Raw genomic sequence first — 21,231 nt, 5'->3', positions numbered from 1 at the left:
CTGCCCATCTGTTTGAGTATGGTAGGCTGACCCAAAAGAGAGGTTGGTGCCAAGATTCTGCCATAGTGTCTTCCAAAAATGACTCATAAAATTTGAGTCCCTATCTAAAATAATACTCATGGGTAAATCATGTATCCTCACTACCTCTTTGAAGAACAATTGAGAAATTTGGCATGCATCATGAGTAGTCTTGCAAGGAACAAAGTGAGCCATTTTGCTAAATCTGTCCACAATCACATAAATGCTGTCATATCCCTATTTTGTCCTTGGCAAGCCTACTACAAAGTCCATGCTAATGCATTCCCAAGGCCTATTTGGTATGGGAAGAGGTTGGTATAAACCAACATTTGTTGAAATACCCTTGGATTTTTGGCAAACTATGCAAGTCTCCACATGTTTCTTCACATCTTGATTCATCTTTGGCCAATAATAGTATCTTTGAACCAACTCTTGAGTCTTATTGACTCCAAAATGTCCACTAAGGCTGCCATTATGCTTCTCTTGAATAAGGTTTTCTCTCATTGAGCCTCTAGGAACACAAAGCTACCCACCTTTGAACAATAGTCCATCTTGCAAATTGAAATCAAAATACTCACTATGGAAGTAATTTTGGTACTCCTTACACACCTTGTAGGCACTTGAGAAGTCTTCATCCTCTGGGTACAAGTCTCTAAAACTGTCCACACCTATGCTTCTCAATTGGATTTCTTGGACTGTCAAAAGTCTTCTACTCAATGCATGAGCTGCCTGGTTTAATTGCCCTTTCTTGTGCTTAATGGTGAATGCATAGGCCTACATATACTCCACCCATTTTATGTGTTTATGAGTGATTTTATCTTGTGAGTTTAGGAAACTCAAGGCTTGGTTGTCCATGTAGACCACAAATTCCTTAGGGAGGAGATAGTGTCTCCATTTCCTCAATGCTTGCACTAAAGCATACAACTCAAGATCATATGAAGAGTATTTCTTCTTGGCATCACTTAGCTTCTCACTATGGAAAGCTACTAGTCTTTCTTCTTGGCTTAGGAAAACACCTACTACAACATTGCTTACATCACATTCTACAATGAAAAGTTTCTCAAAACTGGTCAACACCAGTACTGGTTGGGTAGCTATCTTCTCCTTTAAGGTTTCAAAACCTTTGTTTGCTGCTTCACCCCACTGAAACTTTTCCTTTACTCCACATCTAATGGTGTCTAACATGGGTGCACATATAGCACTGAACTGCCTAATGAACTTCTTTTAGTACTAAGCTAGTCCATGGAAGCTTCTCACCTCTGTTGTTGTCTTAGGAGTAGGTCAATTTACAATGGCTTCAACCTTGCTTAGATCCATCTTGAGGTTTGCTTGAGACAACACAAACCCAAGGTAAACCAACTCCTACTTGACAAACTCACACTTATCCAAATTCATGGTTAGCTTTTCATCATACAATCTTTGTAGTACATCTTGCAAATGATTAATGTGATCTGCCCTATCTTTACTAAAAATGAGAATATCATCAAGATACACTACCAAAAATTTACCTATGAAGTCCTTCATCACCTCATTCATGAGTCTCATGAAGGTGCTTGGAGCATTGGATAAGCCAAATGGCATTACAAGCCACTCATAAAGACCCTCAGTAGTCTTGAATGCAATTTTCCATTCATCACCCTCCTTAATCCTAATTTGATGATAGCCACTCTTAAGGTCAAACTTGGTAAAGTACTTGGCTTCCCCTAAACTACCCGTTAGGTCTTCTATTCTAGGAATAAGGAACCTATATCTGATGGTGATCCTATTTATGGCTCTAGAATCAGTACACAATCTCCAAGTACCACCCTTTTTTGGTGCCAACATGGTAGGGACAACACAAGGGCTAATACTTTTTCTAATTAGGCCTTGGTCTAAGAGCCTTTGGATTTGCTTGGCAATTTCAATGTTTTGTTGAGGAGTCATTTTGTAGGCTGCCTTATTAGGCAAGGATGCTTTGGGAATCAAGTCTATTTGATGGCTTATGGTTCTTTTAGGAGTTAAGGTGGCTGACTATCCTTCACTTACTATGCCTTTGAATTTCTTCAAAAAATCTTGCACCTCTAATGGCAAATATTGCTGCTCTTTCTTGTCTTCTTCTTTCGGCTTCATCACAAGTGCAAACCCTATACCTTCACCTTCCTCAAGCGTTTTTAAGAACTGTTTTTCACTCACCAAAAGAACATTAGGACCTGCTACCCTGTTTTCACCTTCCTCAAGGATAGACTGAATCTTGAATGTGACTCCATCTTTCTTGAATGAGTATGCATTCTTGGCTCCATCATGTATATCTTGTCTATAAAATTGCCATGGTCTTCCTAAAAGAAGATGGCATGCATCCATGGGTAAGACATCACATAAGACCTTGTCCTTATACCTTCCAATGGTGAAATCCACCCATGCTTGCTCATTAACAAGAACATGTTGACCTTTGTTCAACCAAGTGATTCTATAAGGATTGTTGTGAGGTATCCTTTGCAATTTGAGCTTTCTCACTGCCTCTTTTGACACAATGTTGTCTGTAGACCCTGAATCAATGATCACTTTGCACACTTTGTCCATAATATTGCATTTGATCCTAAATAAGGACCTTCTTTGGCTACGCTCTTCTCTGACCAGTTCTTTGATCAAAGTTCTCCTTATCATCAAGTTGTCACCCACTTCTGACTCTAAGGCAACCTTTGAAGTCTTGCTGCTTGAAGACTCTTCTTGGAGGTAACTCACTCTTCTTTCACCACTGTGTGATGATGATCCCTTCTCTATACACCTATATGCAGGATGACCAAGTTGGTTACAATGGTAACACTTCATTGTTGCAAAGTATGAGGAACCTCTACCTTGTCCACTAGATCTTCCTCTGGAACCACTATTTGATCCCCTTCCTCTATTGAATCCTCCTCTACTGCTTCCACTATCTTGCTGCTCAGTGAGTTTAGACTCTCCTTGTGATCTTTGTTTAGAACTTCTTCCACCAAAACCTCCTCTATGACCTCTATTATCTTTTCCTCTACCTTTGCCCCTATTGTTGCGTGAGTCATGTCTTCTTTTTAGTTTTTCCTCCACCTTAAGGGCAAGTTGAAATGTTTGATGGACTGTTTTTGGGCTCATTAGATTGATTTCTTCTTGGATGTTCCACCATAGACCATTTAGGTACATAGCAAACTTGAGACTCTCTTCTTCCACCGCATGAGATCTAAGGCTAAGTTTGTGAAACTCCTCCGTATAGCTACTGACATCAAGATCCTTTTGTCTTAAGTTTTGCCTCTTCCTATGAATTTGCACTTCATAGTCATCAGGGAGACAGACTTCTTTGATTTTGACTAGAATCCCTTTCCAAGAAGAGATGGGTTCTTTGCCCATTTTCTTCCTCTCATCTTGTACAAATTGCCACCATGTGAGGGCAGCTCCTCTCATCCTTGACTTGGCTACCTTGATTCTCTGGGCTTCAGTTATGCCTTCACATTCGAAGTGGTTCTCCATACCTTCTATCGATTCTAGGACCACTTTTGCCTCCATCTTACTAGTGAACAATGGCAATCCTTCTAGTGATTTGCAACTCAAGGCCTTCAATGCCTTCAAGAAAGGTTCTTGCTCTAGGATAGGATCAATTTCAGGTATCTTGTCTATCTCTCACACTTCTTTACCCTTCCCTTCTGCTCCTTTCACCTTTACCAACACTTCATCAGCCTCGGGTTCTATTGCACCAAGCTTGCTCTCCAATTCAATCAATTTCTCTTTCAGGAGTCTATTCTCCTCCTGATCATCCACTTTCATGTCCAACTCTACATTGGTCACCATGTTGTTGTCTCCTATAGATTCCACTAAGGACATCAACTCTTCTAGCCCAAATCTTATAAGCTTTGATACCCCTAACTCTACCCCTAACCAATTTCAGGACAAAAGTTGTCATGACAACCTTTTGCAACTTTGCACTTTCACACTTTTTGGTCTCTCCAACTTATAAGACCTATTCCAAATCATCATATATGACTTTTCTAACATGTCTAAGACCTATTTAACCCTCTCTAATGCTTTTACCAACTTTTGACACTTTTGACCAACAAAAGGCCAAATACCTACTCAAACTCACTATTTACACAAAAATGCAAACCTAAGTAAAATGAAATCAACCTAGGTCTACATTGACACAACATACTCACTCTTGGACCCTCCTGGAGTCCTTATTCACCACTGACTTGGCTAGGGTCAGTACAAGCCAAAATTGTGAAAGTTAAATTGCCTAAGTCCGAGGTGCTTCTGCACCAATTTAGAAGGGTGATTGGTCTCCATTTTTTTATTAAGGTCCCATCTGCATCTTTCTGAAGAATTTTAATGAGCCCTTGATTGATCTCCTTCCCTAGAGTGCTAGCCCCAATGGCTTCCTCATATAAAAGAAAAAGATCATCAACTACTTAGTCAATGTTCTTTTTGTAGAATTCAACTGGGAAACCATCTAGACCAGGCGATTTGTCATTATTTAAAGAGGTGATGGCAATCTTGTAAGGAAGTTAAGTAGCGGAAACAACTTCCTACACTAACCTTGAGAGGAGGGTAATGCAAAACTTTTTCAGATCATTACAACAGTTACAGAAAATAGAAATAGATATAATAGCATTCATACCACAACACAGTGATTTACGTGGGGAAAACCCTTTCGGGAGAAAAACCCCACACTCCAAAAGCAGCTCAATATTTTATTCAGCAATCAAAACAGATTACAACATACTTGCAGAGCAAGCTCTTCGCAGGAGTACCACTAATCAGAGATTCAGAGGCAACTCAATAGCCATAAGACTCTTACACACAACCTCTATCTCACACACCTCATAAATAGGAGATACAATACAGGAAACCGTCAAACGGTATTACAAAACCATGGGCTAAAACCACCCAATAAGGTGTAGCCGACCTTATCTCCCTTCTAGATGCCCTATGACATGTTAAAACACACATCAACACGTGTCGCTCCCTTTTACAGCTCATTTATGTATCCGATACAAATTATTTTTCCTATTTCAGGAGTACAAACTTCCAGAGGCCATAACTTGAGAACCGGGTGTCCGATTGACGAACCGTTTGAAGCGTCGGAAAGCTCGCGAAGTGCTCTATCACCTCGTAACCCGCTGTGCCAGTTACAACCACTTTTCAGGGCATTTTGGAGCCTCTAAATCCCCCAAAATTAAGTTTAAACATTTTATCGCACCCCTCCAAGACGAAAAAATTTAATATCTTCAAAACTAGCTGTGACCTTGCGATGCAACTTTACCGGAATGCTTATCTACCCAACCAGAAGCTTTAGGGAGAGTTTCGCACCATGTCGTGCTCAAATGAAAACTTACTATAAATAGTAACCTCGCATAAATGCAAGGTTGAGACACTATTTTTCCCAACAAATCTTCCACTTGTCGAACACCTTGCAGGAGCGGAAGGGAATGTCAACACAATGAATCAATTGCTAGGGGCCATAAGGCCCATAGACTCTGAACACCATCTAAACTTCTCTGTGCTCATAGCCTTAGTTAAAGCATCTGCAACATTCATCAAAGTTTCCACCTTAACCAGCTTCACCCTACCATCTTCGACCATATCTCTAACAAAATGATACTGAACATCAATATGTTTGGTTCGGGCATGAAATGTCGGGTTCTTAGCTAGGCTAATTGCACTCTGACTGTCACAGTAAACTGTCACTGTACCTTGTTTTATTCCAATATCCGAACACAGTCTCTTAAGCCAAATGGCCTCTTTACAAGCATGAGTAGCTGCCATATACTCTGCTTCAGTAGTGGATAAAGCAACCACAGCCTGTCGCTTACTCATCCAACTAATTGCACCACCAAACAAAGTAAACACATAAGCACTGGTGGATCTTCTGCTATCAATATCACCTGCCCAATCTGAATCCACATAACCATGGATATTAAGGGAAGTCATGTCTCCAACTGAATTACCATGATAACACAAAGAATACTCTGAAGTACCCTTCAAATATCTGAAGACTCTTTTGACTGCATCCCAATGAACTCTACCAGGATTAGACATATATCTAGAAAGTACTCCCACTGCTTGGGCAATGTCTGGTCTAGTACAGACCATAGCATACATCAAGCTTCCAACCGCACTCTGGTAAGGCACTCTGCTCATGTCTTCCATCTCCAATGGGGATGTAGGACAATCTGAAATAGATAGTTTCATTCCAACTGTAAAAAGAACACTCAATGGTCTACAATTCTGCATGTTGAACCTCTGTAACACTGAATTCACATACTTACTCTGGTCTAGCCATAGCTTTCTGTTCACCCTATCTCTTCTAATTTCCATCCCAAGAATGTGCTTTGCTGCACCAAGATCTTTCATTTCAAATTTAGCAGCGAGCTGAGACTTCAGTTCTGAAATCATACCTTTCCCTTTACCAATGAATAACATATCATCAACATACAATGCAATGAATAAGAAATGATCACCATCAGATTTATAATAAACACAGTGATCTGATTTAGAATGTTCAAATCCCAAACTCAACACATATGTATCAAATTTCTGGTACCACATCCTAGGACTTTGTTTGAGGCCATACAAAGATTTCTTCAATTTACAGACCAAATTACTTTTGCCTTTCACCACATAGTGCTCCGGCTGTGTCATATAAATATCTTCCTCCAAATCACTATGAAGGAAAGCAGTTTTCACATCCATTTGTTCAACCTCTAAATCATAAGCAGTAGCAATAGAAAACAAAAATCTAATGGACGTCCTTTTTGCAACAGGAGAAAATATCTCACCGTAATCAACACCCTCAACCTGAGAGTAGCCTTTTGCAACCAACCTTGCTCTATACTTCTCAATGCTTCCATCTGAACCAATCTTTTTCTTGAACACCCATTTACAACCAATAGGTTTTCGTCCTTCAGGCAATGGTACAAGATCCCATGTATCATTCTTTTTCAAAGCTGCCATTTCTTCCTCCATAGCAATCTTCCAAGATTCTGCATCATTCATACCTAATGCCTCTTCTACAGATTTTGGTTCATCCACACTAGTATTCAGAGCAAAAATACATCTCCAATCATTAGGTGAATACCTTTCAGGTGGTTGTCTATGTCTTGTAGACCTTCGAACAAGCTGAGTTGGAGGTTCTTCCTCCTCTTCTGAAGATTCAGAGCTAGACGAGCTCTCCTCAACTTCTTGCCTATCTAGGGGTCTCGATTCAACTCTTTCAGGTGTAGAAGGAAGTTGAATCACATCTTCTTTTTTAGTCTGTTCTGGCTGCAATGTAACAGAAGGAGACTTAATTTCTCTAAAAATAACACTTCTACTGTGAATTACCTTTTGTGCAACAGGGTTCCAAAGCTTGTATCCTTTCACACCATAACTATACCCGATGAAGATACATTTCACAGCCTTGTTCTCCAACTTTGTTCGCTTCTCCTTTGGCACATGTGCATATGCCTCGCAACCAAAAACTCTAAGATGTCTCAATGAAGGCTTGTGACCTGACCATGCTTCCATAGGCATTTTATCAACAAGAGCTGATGTAAGAGACCTGTTAATCAGGTAGCAAGCAGTGGCAATAGCTTCAGCCCAAAACTTTTGTTCGAGACCAGCACCACTCAACATACTCCTAGCCTTCTCCATCAGTGTCCTATTCATTCTTTCTGCAACTCCATTCTGCTGTGGAGAATACGGAGTTGTCTTCTGCCTGTTAATTCCACAGTCTTTACAGAATCTATCAAAATCATTAGAGAAAAACTCACCGCCATTATCAGTTCTCAAACATTTTATTTTCTTTCCAGTCTGCAACTCAACCATTGCTTTAAATTCTTTAAAATGACTAAAAACTTCAGATTTACTCTTTAGAAAATAAACCCATGTCCTTCTACTAAAATCATCAATAAATGAAACATAATATGTGGATTTTCCAATCGAAGAGACATCTACTGGACCAAACACATTAGAATGGATAAGATCCAAAACACCACAAGTTTTATGAGAACTCGAGTAAAACTGAACGTGGTTTTGTTTTCCATAAATGCAATGCTCATAGAAATCAAAGTCAAGATTACAGTCATTCAAACCTTCAACAAGGTTTTTATTTTTCAAGGTCCTTAGACCCTTTTCTCCAATGTGGCCAAGTCTCTGGTGCCATAACATAGTCTTCTCTACAGGTAACTTTGCTTCAGACGAAAGAGCACCCTTAGGTACCCAAAAACCATTTCCATCTGCTGAAGGTGAAACCTTCAAATCTTCCAGTGAAGTATCCGCAAATTTACTTTTTACAGAAGTGTTATTACACTCAACAGTGTATGCTTCAAGCTTATACAATGTGCCAAACCTGACACCTCTAGCAACTACCATAGCACCCTTAATCATCTTACATCCTGCTTCAGAAAAGACTACCTGCACACCCGCATCTATCAGTTTGCTCACAGATAACAAGTTTCATTTTAATCCAGGGATATGCAGCACACCATTAATCCTTTTTATTCTACCATCAAAAAACCTGATTCTAACTTTACCTCGACCAACAATGTCTAGATGTGAATCATCACCCAAGTACACCTTACCTCCATTAAATCCTTCATATTCAGAAAACCAATCTCTATTGGAAGTCATATGAAAAGATGCACCTGAGTCAATTAGCCAGGCATCATTACCTGCATGAGTCGCCAAAGACGCAATAAATGCATCGCCATCTTCCTTGTCGGACTCAGAATCAGAATCGAACTTTTTCTTTTTCTTCTTCTTCTTTTCTTCTTTGCAGTCCTTACGGATGTGACCCGGTTTACCGCAGTTCCAGCAAATGACTTTGGACTTTCCAGGAGATTTCGATCTCCCTTTGGATTTGGACTTGTCGCGCTTCTCATTCTTCTTGCCTTTCTCCTTAGGTCTTCCACGAACGGTTAGGGCTTCCTTTGAACTGATGGATACCTTCCTTCACATCTCTTCACCGAGTAGGGCACCCACCACATCTTCAAATTTCAAAACAACAGAAGTACTACCGATAGCCATAACAAGAGAATCCCACGAATCAGGCAAAGAACAAAGCAAGATCTGACATTTCTCCTCCTCGTCCATCTTAACACCGACAGATACTAATTGAGCCACCAACATATTGAATGCTTCTAGGTGGTCTGCAATTCGTCCACCCTCTTCCATCTTCAAGGAATACAATTTCTTTCTTAAGAAAATTTGATTTAATAAAGATTTTGCTTGATACATCTCACCAAGCTTAGTCCATAGCTTTTTTGCAGAGTTCTCTTCATGGACATTGATTAGAATAGAGTCTGCCAAGCACAGTCTAATTAGACCCTTGGCTTTTCGGTCCATAACATCATACTGAGCTGCCGCAATAGGATCTAAGGGCCTTTGGACATTCGCATCAACAGCATCCCAAAGATCTCGATCTATTAGCAGATCTTCCATCTTCAGCTTCCACATCTCAAAATTACTTCCATTAAATTTCTCCACCTCTATTCTCTCTGATGAACTCGCCATCTGAATATTCCTACAACAAGATCAAAAAGTGTCTTCTGCATAGGCTCCCACTCAAATCTGGATTAGTTCAAAAAACCCAACTGCCCACAATTGAAACCAAAGGTGATCAGGCTCTGATACCACTTGTAAGGAAGTTAAGTAGCGGAAACAACTTCCTACACTAACCTTGAGAGGAGGGTAATGCAAAACTTTTTCAGATCATTACAACAGTTACAAAAAATAGAAATAGATATAACAGCATTCATACCACAACACAGTGATTTACGTGGGGAAAACCCTTTTGGGAGAAAAACCCCACACTCCAAAAGTAGCTCAATATTTTATTCAGCAATCAAAATAGATTACAACATACTTGCAGAGCAAGCTCTTCACAGGAGTACCACTAATCAGAGATTCAGAGGCAACTCAATAGCCATAAGACTCTTACACACAACCTCTATCTCACACACCTCATAAATAGGAGATACAATACAGGAAACCGTCAAACGGTATTACAAAACCATGGGCTAAAACCACCCAATAAGGTGTAGCCGACCTTATCTCCCTTCTAGATGCCCTATGACATGTTAAAGCACACATCAACACGTGTCGCTCCCTTTTACAGCTCATTTATGTATCCGATACAAATTATTTTTCCTATTTCAGGAGTACAAACTTCCGGAGGCCATAACTTGAGAACCGGGTGTCCGATTGACAAACCGTTTGAAGCGTCGGAAAGCTCGCGAAGTGCTCTATCACCTCGTAACTCGTTGCGCCGGTTACGACCACTTTTCAGGGCGTTTCGGAGCCTCTAAATCCCCCAAAATTAAGTTTAAACATTTTATCGCACCCCTCCAAGACAAAAAATTTAATATCTTCAAAACTAGCTGTGACCTTGCGACGCAACTTTACCGGAATGCTTATCTACCCAACCAGAAGCTTCAGGGAGAGTTTCGCACCATGTCGTGCTCAAATGAAAACTTACTATAAATAGTAACCTCGCATAAATGCAAGGTTGAGACACCATTTTTCCCAACAAATCTTTATTTCCTCCTTAGTAATAAATTTTCCCAATAACTCTTGATCCCCATCTGAAATTTGCTTCAGAACAAACATATTAATGATATTCCTAGCCCTAGATTGTTGTTCCCCCCCATGTTCTGAGGTGAACAAATTCTTGTAAAATAGTGCAAAGGAATGAAGGATAGCTTGGGGATCTGAGATGTTCATATTATCCTCCCAAATACTGTGAATTATGTCCTTGGCCTCTTTTATTTTCAACATGTGGGAAAAGTATTTGGAAACTTTGTCCCCTGCATCCATCCAATTCAACTTGGCCCTAGTTCTCCATTCCTTAATTTTGGCATTTTCAATTTTCTAAGCATGGATTTATTACTCAACATTTTATTAACAAAATCATCATTATAGAGGTTATTCTGAAGATTAAGTTCATCATTGCATAAAGTACTATGCCACAAGAGTTCATTCCTCCTCACATCCTTGGCTTTTTTTTACCAACTGTTTGGCACAGGACTCTCCGAGAGGAGATGTTCTGGTTCCATTTATGTCTGTGTGTATAATACATTTTATTGCTCTTGTTAAACATTCTGATTATCCTCAATGCACAATTGACATCCTCATCCTCTAGCAGGTTGGCATTCAACAAGAAAAAGTTATTCCTCTCATATAGATCAATAGACATATCCGAGAATCCCAAAGAGATCCGGATAGGCTGATTATCAGAAAGGGTATATGGAACCACATTGTATTTATCCCCTTTATTGTCTTTTAGAATTCTTGACACATCTTTGTTGTAGTAAAATCTATCCAGTATACAATAGACTCTCCTACTAGGCTGCTGGTAGTTACATCATGTATACCAAATATCCTTATGTTCTTCCTTTTTACCCACAATAGGATAAATAAAAATCAGTTTATTAATCATTTTGTCCCAGAATAGCCTCTCTAGCCCTTTCCACTCCAACCTAGAGCCGCCCAACTTATGCGAGCACATTCAACCATATTAAAGTCTCCCCCAACAAACCAATGGATATCCTCAAGAGAGGACATCCAATTCCAAAGATTCATCCTCTCCATGTAGTCATTTGGAGCATAAAGAGCACATACCCCAAACTCTCTGTGATCATATTCCACAACCATCCATAAGGCCCTGACACATGGTGACTGGCCCCACCTGACAACCTTATTAGCCCAATAGGGTTTAAGGAAAATAGAAACTCCCCCTTTCCCCTTAGCGTGATTAGTGAAGTAGGGGGTGGCATCCCTCCAGATACACTTGAGACCAATCTCTAAAGTAAACCCAACTGCCTTTACTTCCTGTAACATCAGACAATCTAACTAATTCTGCAAACTGAGGAATCTTTTAACAATAAATTTCCTATCAGGAGATTCAAGTCCCCTAATATTCCTTGAGATTGCCTTTAACATCATAATCAACTTTTAAAGAGAGGTATCCATAGAGGGCGTGAGCCCTTCATCACACTTTGGCCCTACAACATTATTGGAAGAAAGATTAATCTCAATTAAACCTGAAGAGTGATGCCTACCCCTCTTCTTTCTGGAATTAGATATCTGCTCAGGACCCAGAGAGTCCTTCCTAATATTATTTTCTTTATTCACACAAGGAGATCTCTTCTTCCTAACTTTCTTGGATTTTACATCAGAAAATACTTCCTTAGCAATGCCCGATCCCATATCAAAGTTAGGAGCCTCTAGATAGAAACTTTGAGCGCTAATCTCAGAGCAACATTGATCAACATCCTTAGACATTACACCTTTCAATCCTCCATTCAGGGTAGGGGTAGAAGGTAAAGAGATGAGAGCACTATCACTAATAGGGTCACCAAGAGTAGATCTGGGGGTGTCCATATTTAACTGAGGACCCCTAGTTTCTTCATAAGTTTTAGGGAGAGTTTTAAGAGACTTTAACCCCAAAATAGGGCTACAGACTTGATCCTCCGCGTTCAAAAAATCTTTATTACAACCCCCAAAAGGGTCTGATGAGCATCTGGCTATCCCCAGATCTACACTAATGGCTCTATTAGCGGAAGGAGACCCTTCCTCTTTCCTCGTATCCCTATCCAAGGTGGAGGATAAGGTTGGACAAGAGTCAATTTCAACTTTTTGAGAGGTGATAACAAATTCCAACTGTTTTCTAGCCTCTGTGACTCTTTTTAACTTTTCCAAGACCAATTGTTGAGAATTTTGAGTTCTAGGTCCCTTATTTGCCTCAAAGGAACCATTATTACTATCGAAACAAAATTTGACAGGGCCAAACATATCTTTTTCTTTTGCAAGGGCCTGTTTATAAAACCAAATGCTTTCATCAATGGGGGAATAAGCGCTTGAGGAGAGGGAATGGGAGGCAGAGGCGGAAAGGGAGGCATAGATTCAGGGTGGGAAGGAGAGGGAGTGGAGCAAGACAGATTGGGCGGCCCAGATTGTCGGGAGTTACGTGAGGAAAGTATCAGGCAATCCTTTTTAATATGACCACCCCTCCTACAAACAAATCATGCATTAATGTCTCCCAACACCACTAAAGGGCAACAATAGGAAAATTTGTCAAAAATAATTTCAAGTTCGATAGGGATATCACAACCTAGGTTAAAAGCAATTAGGGCTCTCGCATCCATGTGCGGGAGAAGAGCAGAGGAGGAGTCAATCTTCAAAATTTTTCTCAGTGGTTCAACAAGATTAGGGATAAAATTCCACAGGAACGGAGGAATATTTTTAATAAGTACCCATCTAGGGTTAGAGAAGATCATAATCTCTCCCGCACATGATTCTAAAGACCATTTTAAAGCCCCGAAATAGGCATTACCAATATTCCAGAATTGTTTATCTAAAACTTTACTTTGGTTGACAGAGTCACTGAAAAACAAAACAAATAAACCTCTTTGTATCATTCTATAGTACGAGTAATGAAGCCCAAATTTCTTGCTCCATACATCCTGCAACCATTTATTTAAAAACTGTTTGGACGGGACCTTGTCTACATCTAAGGCAACAAGAAAGATGGTGGACTCCCTAAGCCTAGTAATTTCACTAGAAATAATAGCAGATATAGAATCATTAAGCTTAATGATAATCTTGCTGGTAGGAACCTTACCTTTGAGGTCCATGGACTCAGTTGCAACATCCTTGGTTTCAAATCTGGCCTCCACAGGGAAATCAAACTTGTTGCCTTCCGGCGCTTGCCAGAAAGAACGACGCCCACCAGTAGCACCTTGAACAACTTCTCGAGAGTTCAGCCTAGCAGAATGACCGTCTGGAATCTGGGAGCCATTTTTATTAACCTCCATTAAATGTAGAGGAGGTGCGAAGAAAAAGCAGTGGCTCCCCAACACGATTTGGGAGCCCCCGAACCTTGAAGCGACCTGCAGCCAAGGATACCAAAAGCCGTGCCCTCGTTTCTTAAATAATATTAGTTTAATACTATTAATAATATATTTAGATTAGGGGATAACCCCACAATGCAATTCAGCCGTTAGCTATGAGTCTCCTATACTCTCAGCATAAATATGCTACTTATACATTTGTCATATAATAGATGAAAATGAGTCTATAAAATAAAATAGAGCATACAATTTTCACCCTCACAAATTACAAAACAAAATCTGAATTTATTGAATAAGAAAACTCATTCTCTAATGGAAATGAAGTATTCTTCTTGTTGGGCCCATGGAAGATGAAAAGAAGAAAAGGAGCGTGGAAATCATGGCGGTTGAACTTCTTATAACCACTACATATGCAAATACATAAAAGCCTATAAACATCCATGCAAACACAATAGTAAGCTTTCATTTTCCCTAAAGTTTGAGAAGAAAGAGGTGAAGAAATATACAGATATCCAATCAACTCCTCACTCTTCTTCTTCTCAGCCATGCAGACCTCATGGAATGATTTGCCCGAGCAAGTGCAAAATAAGATACTGGCGGGACTGCCAATTACAAAATTCATGAGATTACGCTGTGTGTGCAAACAATGGTGGTCATTATACCACAATGTTTCTTTTGTAAACCTTCAAGCTACCCTCTCACAAGCCATGGTAGTAGAAATCAAGAATAACTCTACAATTTTAGATCCCAAGGAAATGAATTCCTTAAATCGAGATCAATATTGTAAAGAAGTGCAATTACCTTGTCAGATTCTGGTTGGAGATGTGTTAGGTCATGGAGATGGATTTCTTTGCTTTTTTTTGAGAAACAATGGACCCCAGCTTTTAATTTGGAACCCTATTACAGGCCAAAGTAAAACCATAAGAGCTCGGTCTAAGAGAAAAAATATTATCTCAACTGAGATATTCTATGACAAAAATTCTCATAGGAGTTTCAGATTGATGCACGTAGAATTCAACAGGCAAAGAGAAATTGAAACGTGGGTCTATAGTTCCATCAAAGATAATTGGCAGCAAATTTTGGTACCACCACAAGAAAGATCAGGACTGTTCAACAGATATTATTCGTTGGGAATTTATTTCTTGTGCACAAACGATTCAGATAATAGTTTTTTAAGACTAATCACATTTTATATTGAAAGGGAAGAGTGGGTGGGAAGTGGGGTTATTGTGCTGCCCTCGAAAGATTGTATTCTAGGGCAGGATGCTGAAAAACAATTGTTTGTAGCCACAAAAGGTGCTAGACATATCTTTTTTCAGATTGGGAAATTTGAGAAAGTGGGGAATTCTTTTGCATTGATATGGAGCGAAACACAAATACTGCTGCCTCCATCTTTGCCATCAATTGAATTGCAACACAGTGGCAAAATGGCTAACCCTAATTCAAATGCATTGTTTGGAAGCTCCAAGTTGTCAATTCGTATAGGATACAAGCATTCTTTGCGAACTGCCATAGGAATTGAAACTGACATAGAAAAAAACCATGCTTGGATGTATAGAAAGTATTGGTTATCATATGATACAGAGAAAAATATATGGAAGAGTTTGGATACAAGTACAGATTCTACAGTATTACATTTTGTACCCACCCTCTTCCAGATTTGAAGTATTGTTGATTTCTGTCTATCACTAATTATATCATTTGGATTCTTGAAGTTAAACGAGAAGATACAATAAGCAATAAATTACAATATCTTGGAATTTCGATTCTTTAAGTCATGTCCATGGCTTGCACATTTTTAAAGAAAAATGGATAATTTTGAAATATCATGTCTCACCATTTCTATTGATGTTCAGCTAACCCAATTTAATTTTAATTAATACTAAACTGGATTGATGTCATTTGTGAAGAGATACGATGATAATTATTATAGGCACATCTGATTGTCTTCTATCCATTTGTTGCACTATGCGTGGCTCACTCTATTGAAGTTGTTCATTATATTATATATTTATTATAAATAGTTAGAATTGAAATAAATTTGTATCTAGAATAGTATTTACATTATTGGTAAATAGATGATGTGGTATCCAATTCGATCAATGTATCACTATGTCTAAAGAAATCATGTTTAAGGCTCAAAATAGATTTTCCTATCAAGTAAATTAAATACAAATCACATAGAAATTGATCAAATATATAATATTTTGTAGATCTAATTTAAATGAAGTTATTATAAGGAGATACAACCAACAAATTATTAGACATTGTAAGTACAAATATAAAGAAAAAAATGAAAATGTAAAATAAAACAAATGATTTATATACATTTCAAAATTGAATGTAAGTTATTATATGAATTAAGAATGTGCCCAAATTTCTACAATTCAAATTTGTAACCTATTAGAGGTGTCCTATAAAAAGAAGTGATGGAAATAACACTAGAAATATCATGGATGTCTAGATAGGATATATCCAACCTTGTGTGCAAATTAGAATAACAAGGACACAAAAGGTGATTGCAAAGGATTGGATGATGAAAGTGATATAGGGAAAAGGTGTGCACAAAACTTGAGGGAAACAAGAGAGCTAAAAAGTTAAAATGAAAGATATAAAGTAGTTAAAAAGATGCTCTAAAATGATTAGAAAGCTCTAGGATGGCTTATGTTTGGGAAAAAAAATAAGAATCCATTTCTATAATCCTACAAATTTAAGGTCCTATATGGTGCTCTCTAATTAACATTAAATTTAACACATAATATTGAAGATTGGACACCTTGAAATGCATAATAGTTTCATGATGAAAGAAAGAGGAGAGTCCTTATTTATAGGTTTCTAGGAAAAAGATAATCTGAAATGTATCAATTGTCATTAACGAATATTATATTAAATTTTGGCTACAAAATAAGAAAATCTTATCCTTACTATTTTTTCTACTATGTAATGACATGAAAAATGATATGGATGTTTTCTATGGTAAAATGCTCACATCCACGTTGGGGGGATCAATAAGAAGAAAAAGAAGGTGTTGTCATGTCATTGTGATTCGTGAGGAGTGACATATTAGGAAAAGAAGAAGGTTTTAAAAAACATTAAATGGGATAAATGAAATAAATGATGGGTAGGAGAAGATAGACATTACATATAAGGTGGGTAATGCTAGTATAAGAAGTAAAAAAGACATGGGAAAATGAAACATAGTTAGATAGGAATAAAAATAATAATATAAGGGTAAACTAGATGTGAAAAGGGGCTAAATGATTAGTCAAAGTCAACTAAAATGAGAGTAATAAACTGTACCATATGCAATTATTGTTATGTTTCATTTAACATTAGTAGGTTGATGATACTGAAGGGGAAGAACAAAACTAAAGTAACAGTATAGTAAAAGATATTGTTGAACACACACCATATGCTAAGAGGGGGTGGGGTGGATCAACATAAGCTAAAATTTCACACAACAAACTTTCATCAACATTAAATGAAGACATTATAAGATCATTCATATGAATCGCACATGAACACCAGAATTTATATGTGAAACACCCAAATTGGGAAAAATGATGGTGAGCGCGAACTCATAGAATCAATCCACTATATAGAAATGTTTTACAAAAAAGGGAGATCATTGCTCCGAACTTGCAAACCAAGGCTAACTACTATTGGGATAAGATACAATAAAAAGGACTTGTGCACTAAAGCTAACTACAATAGGACAAGATACAAAATTATAACTTATAGAAAAGGAACTATATGAACAAATACATCTCGGTATGTTGATTATAGTCTCTGTTCTAGCACAATATCTGACCAAATTGAAATATTTGGACCACCAAATCTTTTGATTGTTGCTTCTATATCAACTATCACCTTTGCATTGTAATCCCTTTTGATATAGAAACTAAAATCACATCTACATCCTTACATAAGGTTGCACACAATCATTGTTGAATTCCACACACTCATATCTCATATTTTCTTTTCAACAAAACATAACATATATACCAAACCAGAACAAAAAAATCCTCACCAAGTCAGCCAAAAGAAAGATTGTAACATTCTTAGGGAGGCCTCACCCAAAAAGAGAGTATCATCTACAAACTATAAATGAGGAGAAGCATCCACGCCTTGAGAAATTTAAATCCCTTTACACTTGCCATCTCTCTTAACTTTAGAAATGGGTCTACCTAATGCTTCAACCATGATAATGAAAAGGAAAGGTGAGAGAGGGTCACCCTGCCTCATTGATATCCCTCAAAGAAGAAATGTAGTCCTAAGGGCTACGATTGACCAAAACAAAAAAAAGTGGGGTACAAATACAACTCTTAACCCAATCCACCCATCCTAGGTCAAAGCCAAATTTATCCAGTACTTCAAATGAAAACCTCAATCAACATGATCATGGGTGCTTTCTTGATATCCAATTTGACAAGCATTCTATCCACCTTAGTTTTCCTTATAGTATGAATCACCTGATGAGAAATGATGGTACCTTTCACAATAGATCTATTGGGAGAAAAGCCACTCTATTCCTTCAAAATAATGTCCTTTAAGAGTGAACTTCAATTTGTTAGCAATAACTTTGGCTACAATTTTGTAGACAATATTACACAACGAAATGGGTTTGAAATCCTCAAAATACTACACTTTATCCTTCTTTGAAATAAGAGCAATCAAGGTGCTATTTAAATCTTTAGACAGGTAAGCATGAAGCCTCAATTCCTTCACCTCTTCCCAAAGGTCCCTCGACTAAATTCCAAATTTTTTGGAAGAACAAGGATGGAAACTGTAGGGCCCCTCCCCAATCAAGCTTTGATTAACTTAGTTGACCATGGTTGACCCTATTAATAAATGCTATAATTCAATAGGATGGGCTATGTTAGACAGATAGATTGGTGAGAAAAGTAATTGAACCAAGTTACAGAATTATTTCACCTTGTGGTGTACATTTTGATGTGTTATGAATTTGAAATCCTAAATGATCCACTGCTTGGATAATCTTGATCTGACGCATGTCAGCTATATTTGAATTTGCAGAACTTTATTATGAAGTTAGAAAAATGATGCATGTCTTATGAATGGTTAAAATTTATGAGGATCATGATAATGTCATTCAGTGAATTGCTTTATGTGGATTGCATTGGATATATGGTAAATTGATTTGTATGATGGCAGTTATATGCAGAGTGATTGATTTGTATTCCTTCTAATATGTTGAATTTATATGTGATTATTTGGAAATTACTAATGTGTAATCGAGATGCACAGGAAAATTATCTATGTGACCATGGAAACATTATGGAGAACCAAACCTAGACCTATGTGCATTCGTAAAACCAGGGGTTGTCTATTTGGAGAGACAACACCCTGTATGTATCTTATTTTATTCGTAATAGTAAATGTTGCATGTGTGTAAAATTTTATTATTGATTTGTTTAAATCCAATAAGAGACAATTTCCATGTGTAATTATGTAATGTATTTTATTGTGTCACTTGATTGAATAGTGTTTTGATTTTGACTTGTCTCTTGGAGGGAGATTCTTTCAACCAAAGCCTTTTTCAAATATTTGGGTGTGGTCCCAAATTTACCTTGGGTAGAGAGTCTTTGGAGTGGTCAACTTAGGTTTTACCCGTAGGTTAACTTCAGATGGGTTTCTAAGGGGTCAAATGGACTCCTAGGGGTAGTTTAAGGGTTTTTTCCAAAGGTCCATAGGGTATACCTATGGGTTAGGGGTATTTTTAAGCATGTGACTACTCCCATGTGACTGTTTAGTCACCTCAAAAGTTGGTTTTCCCAAGATGAGAGAAAATCCAACTTGGAAGGTCCCTCCTAGGTTAGATAACCTTCCTTTCTTGTGTCAGTTTCTCTTCCCCACCTTCTCTTGCCTTTTCTCTTTCCAGTTTTAGTAACCTGTAAGGGGTTGGGAAGACCAACCAATGAGAACTCTCACTCTATCCAAGAGGTTGGGAAGAGAGAGAAGTCTTCTTAGGCAAGGATTAGGGACTTAGAGAGTAATCACCCACTCTCCATTTTTTGGGAGATCTTGCAAATTTGAAAAGGAGTTTTAGATAGAAATTTTGGCTAAGTGTTGGAGAAAAGAATTGTGGAATTGGGCTGCTCTTCCCCAAACTAGTTCTAGCAAACCTTTGGGCAGATTGAAGGTTAGACCATTTTCTTCCTTGCATGTTGAATATCCATTTTTAAAAAAAAGATTGCTTGTTTGTAAATGTTGTTCCTTTGTATTTCCCCTTGTGAAAATTATTATGTGAGCTTTCTCTTGATTCTTGTTATGTATCTTCTTGTGTATTGGGAGTAACCAAGGGCTTCTATCCTTGGGAGGGTAGAATGGTCTTGGGGGTGGAAGGAGTTTGATAGCCTTAGAGTGAGAGGCTCTTATTTTGAGAGTGATCTCAAAGGTTTGTTTTTGTGACCCTTGCTGCATAGCCTTGTGTATGCATTCGGGGGTCATAAGGGGAGAAAGTATGGCATGTATGCCTTGGGGGTCATAAGGATGTTGGGTTAAATGGACTTTTGTTGTATTCTTTGGTTGCCATGAGATGGCTTGTGATCTACTATATTGCAATTCTCTTCAAGGTATTTGTATTTGATCCACTTCCACCCTTGTAAACATCACATTATGTGATGAAGTTTAGCCTTGGATGGGAAAGTGTTTGTTGAGTTTTGTTTCCCTTGCTTGTTTGTGTTTGCTTGAGTGTAACCCGTCTAGGGCTTCATTCTCGAAGCTCGAGGGTGGCTTCTAGTAAGCCTAGGCTAAGAGGTGAGCTCTCCATGGTCATAGTCTTAAGACTTGTTTTGTAGGTTACTTGGAAGAGAAGGAAAAAAAAGAAGGCTAGGAGTGGATCCTAATTTTATTTGTATTTTAGTAGCAAAGTGTATATATTTGGGAAGCCCTCATTTAGTAGAAATGAGAGGCTAAGTTTGAGATCTACCTATTGTAAAAGCTACCAAAATGTATTAAAGGTAACTAATTGTCTTAGTTTTATCATGAAATAAAGTAGAAATTTGCTTGAGCATATTCTTGCAAAGAAAGGAATAAAGAAATAGAGTTATTTCCTTATAGATATTTGAGATGGTTTTTTTTTTATTGGTATCTACTTATTGCAATATATTAGAAAAGAAATTTATTTATGCCTTATTAAGCTTTTGAAAGGAAATGGAAATAGTTAAAAGCTAGTGGTGTTGTTCTGCAAAAAGATGTGTGAATCTAAATGCTAATAAAGTACTCTCTTTTAAACAGGAAATGAAATATTGATTTACATTTATAGTTTAAACTCAAAGAAAGCATAAATAGATATTTAAAGAGTTATTATCGAAAATAAATTATATCTCGTTGTTCATTGTTTAAATAAATTTTAGAAAAT

At 37.9% G+C, this 21,231-nt stretch overlaps 1 protein-coding gene across 1 annotated transcript; it reads left to right on the top strand.

The window, feature by feature from the left end:
- Positions 1-14,392: 14,392 nt before the first annotated feature.
- Positions 14,393-15,511, top strand: LOC131078233 (putative F-box/kelch-repeat protein At3g17540). Its single transcript, XM_058015892.2, has one exon. The coding sequence runs from the start codon at positions 14,393-14,395 to the stop codon at positions 15,509-15,511; it is 1,119 nt and encodes a 372-aa protein (XP_057871875.2).
- The last annotated feature ends 5,720 nt before the right edge of the window (positions 15,512-21,231 follow it).

This window comes from Cryptomeria japonica, chromosome 7, assembly GCF_030272615.1.
Source record: "Cryptomeria japonica chromosome 7, Sugi_1.0, whole genome shotgun sequence".
In the NCBI taxonomy this organism is placed as follows: Eukaryota; Viridiplantae; Streptophyta; class Pinopsida; order Cupressales; family Cupressaceae; genus Cryptomeria; species Cryptomeria japonica.
The sequence above is the reverse complement of the archived record's forward strand: the minus strand, read 5'-3'. Positions and strand labels throughout refer to the sequence as shown.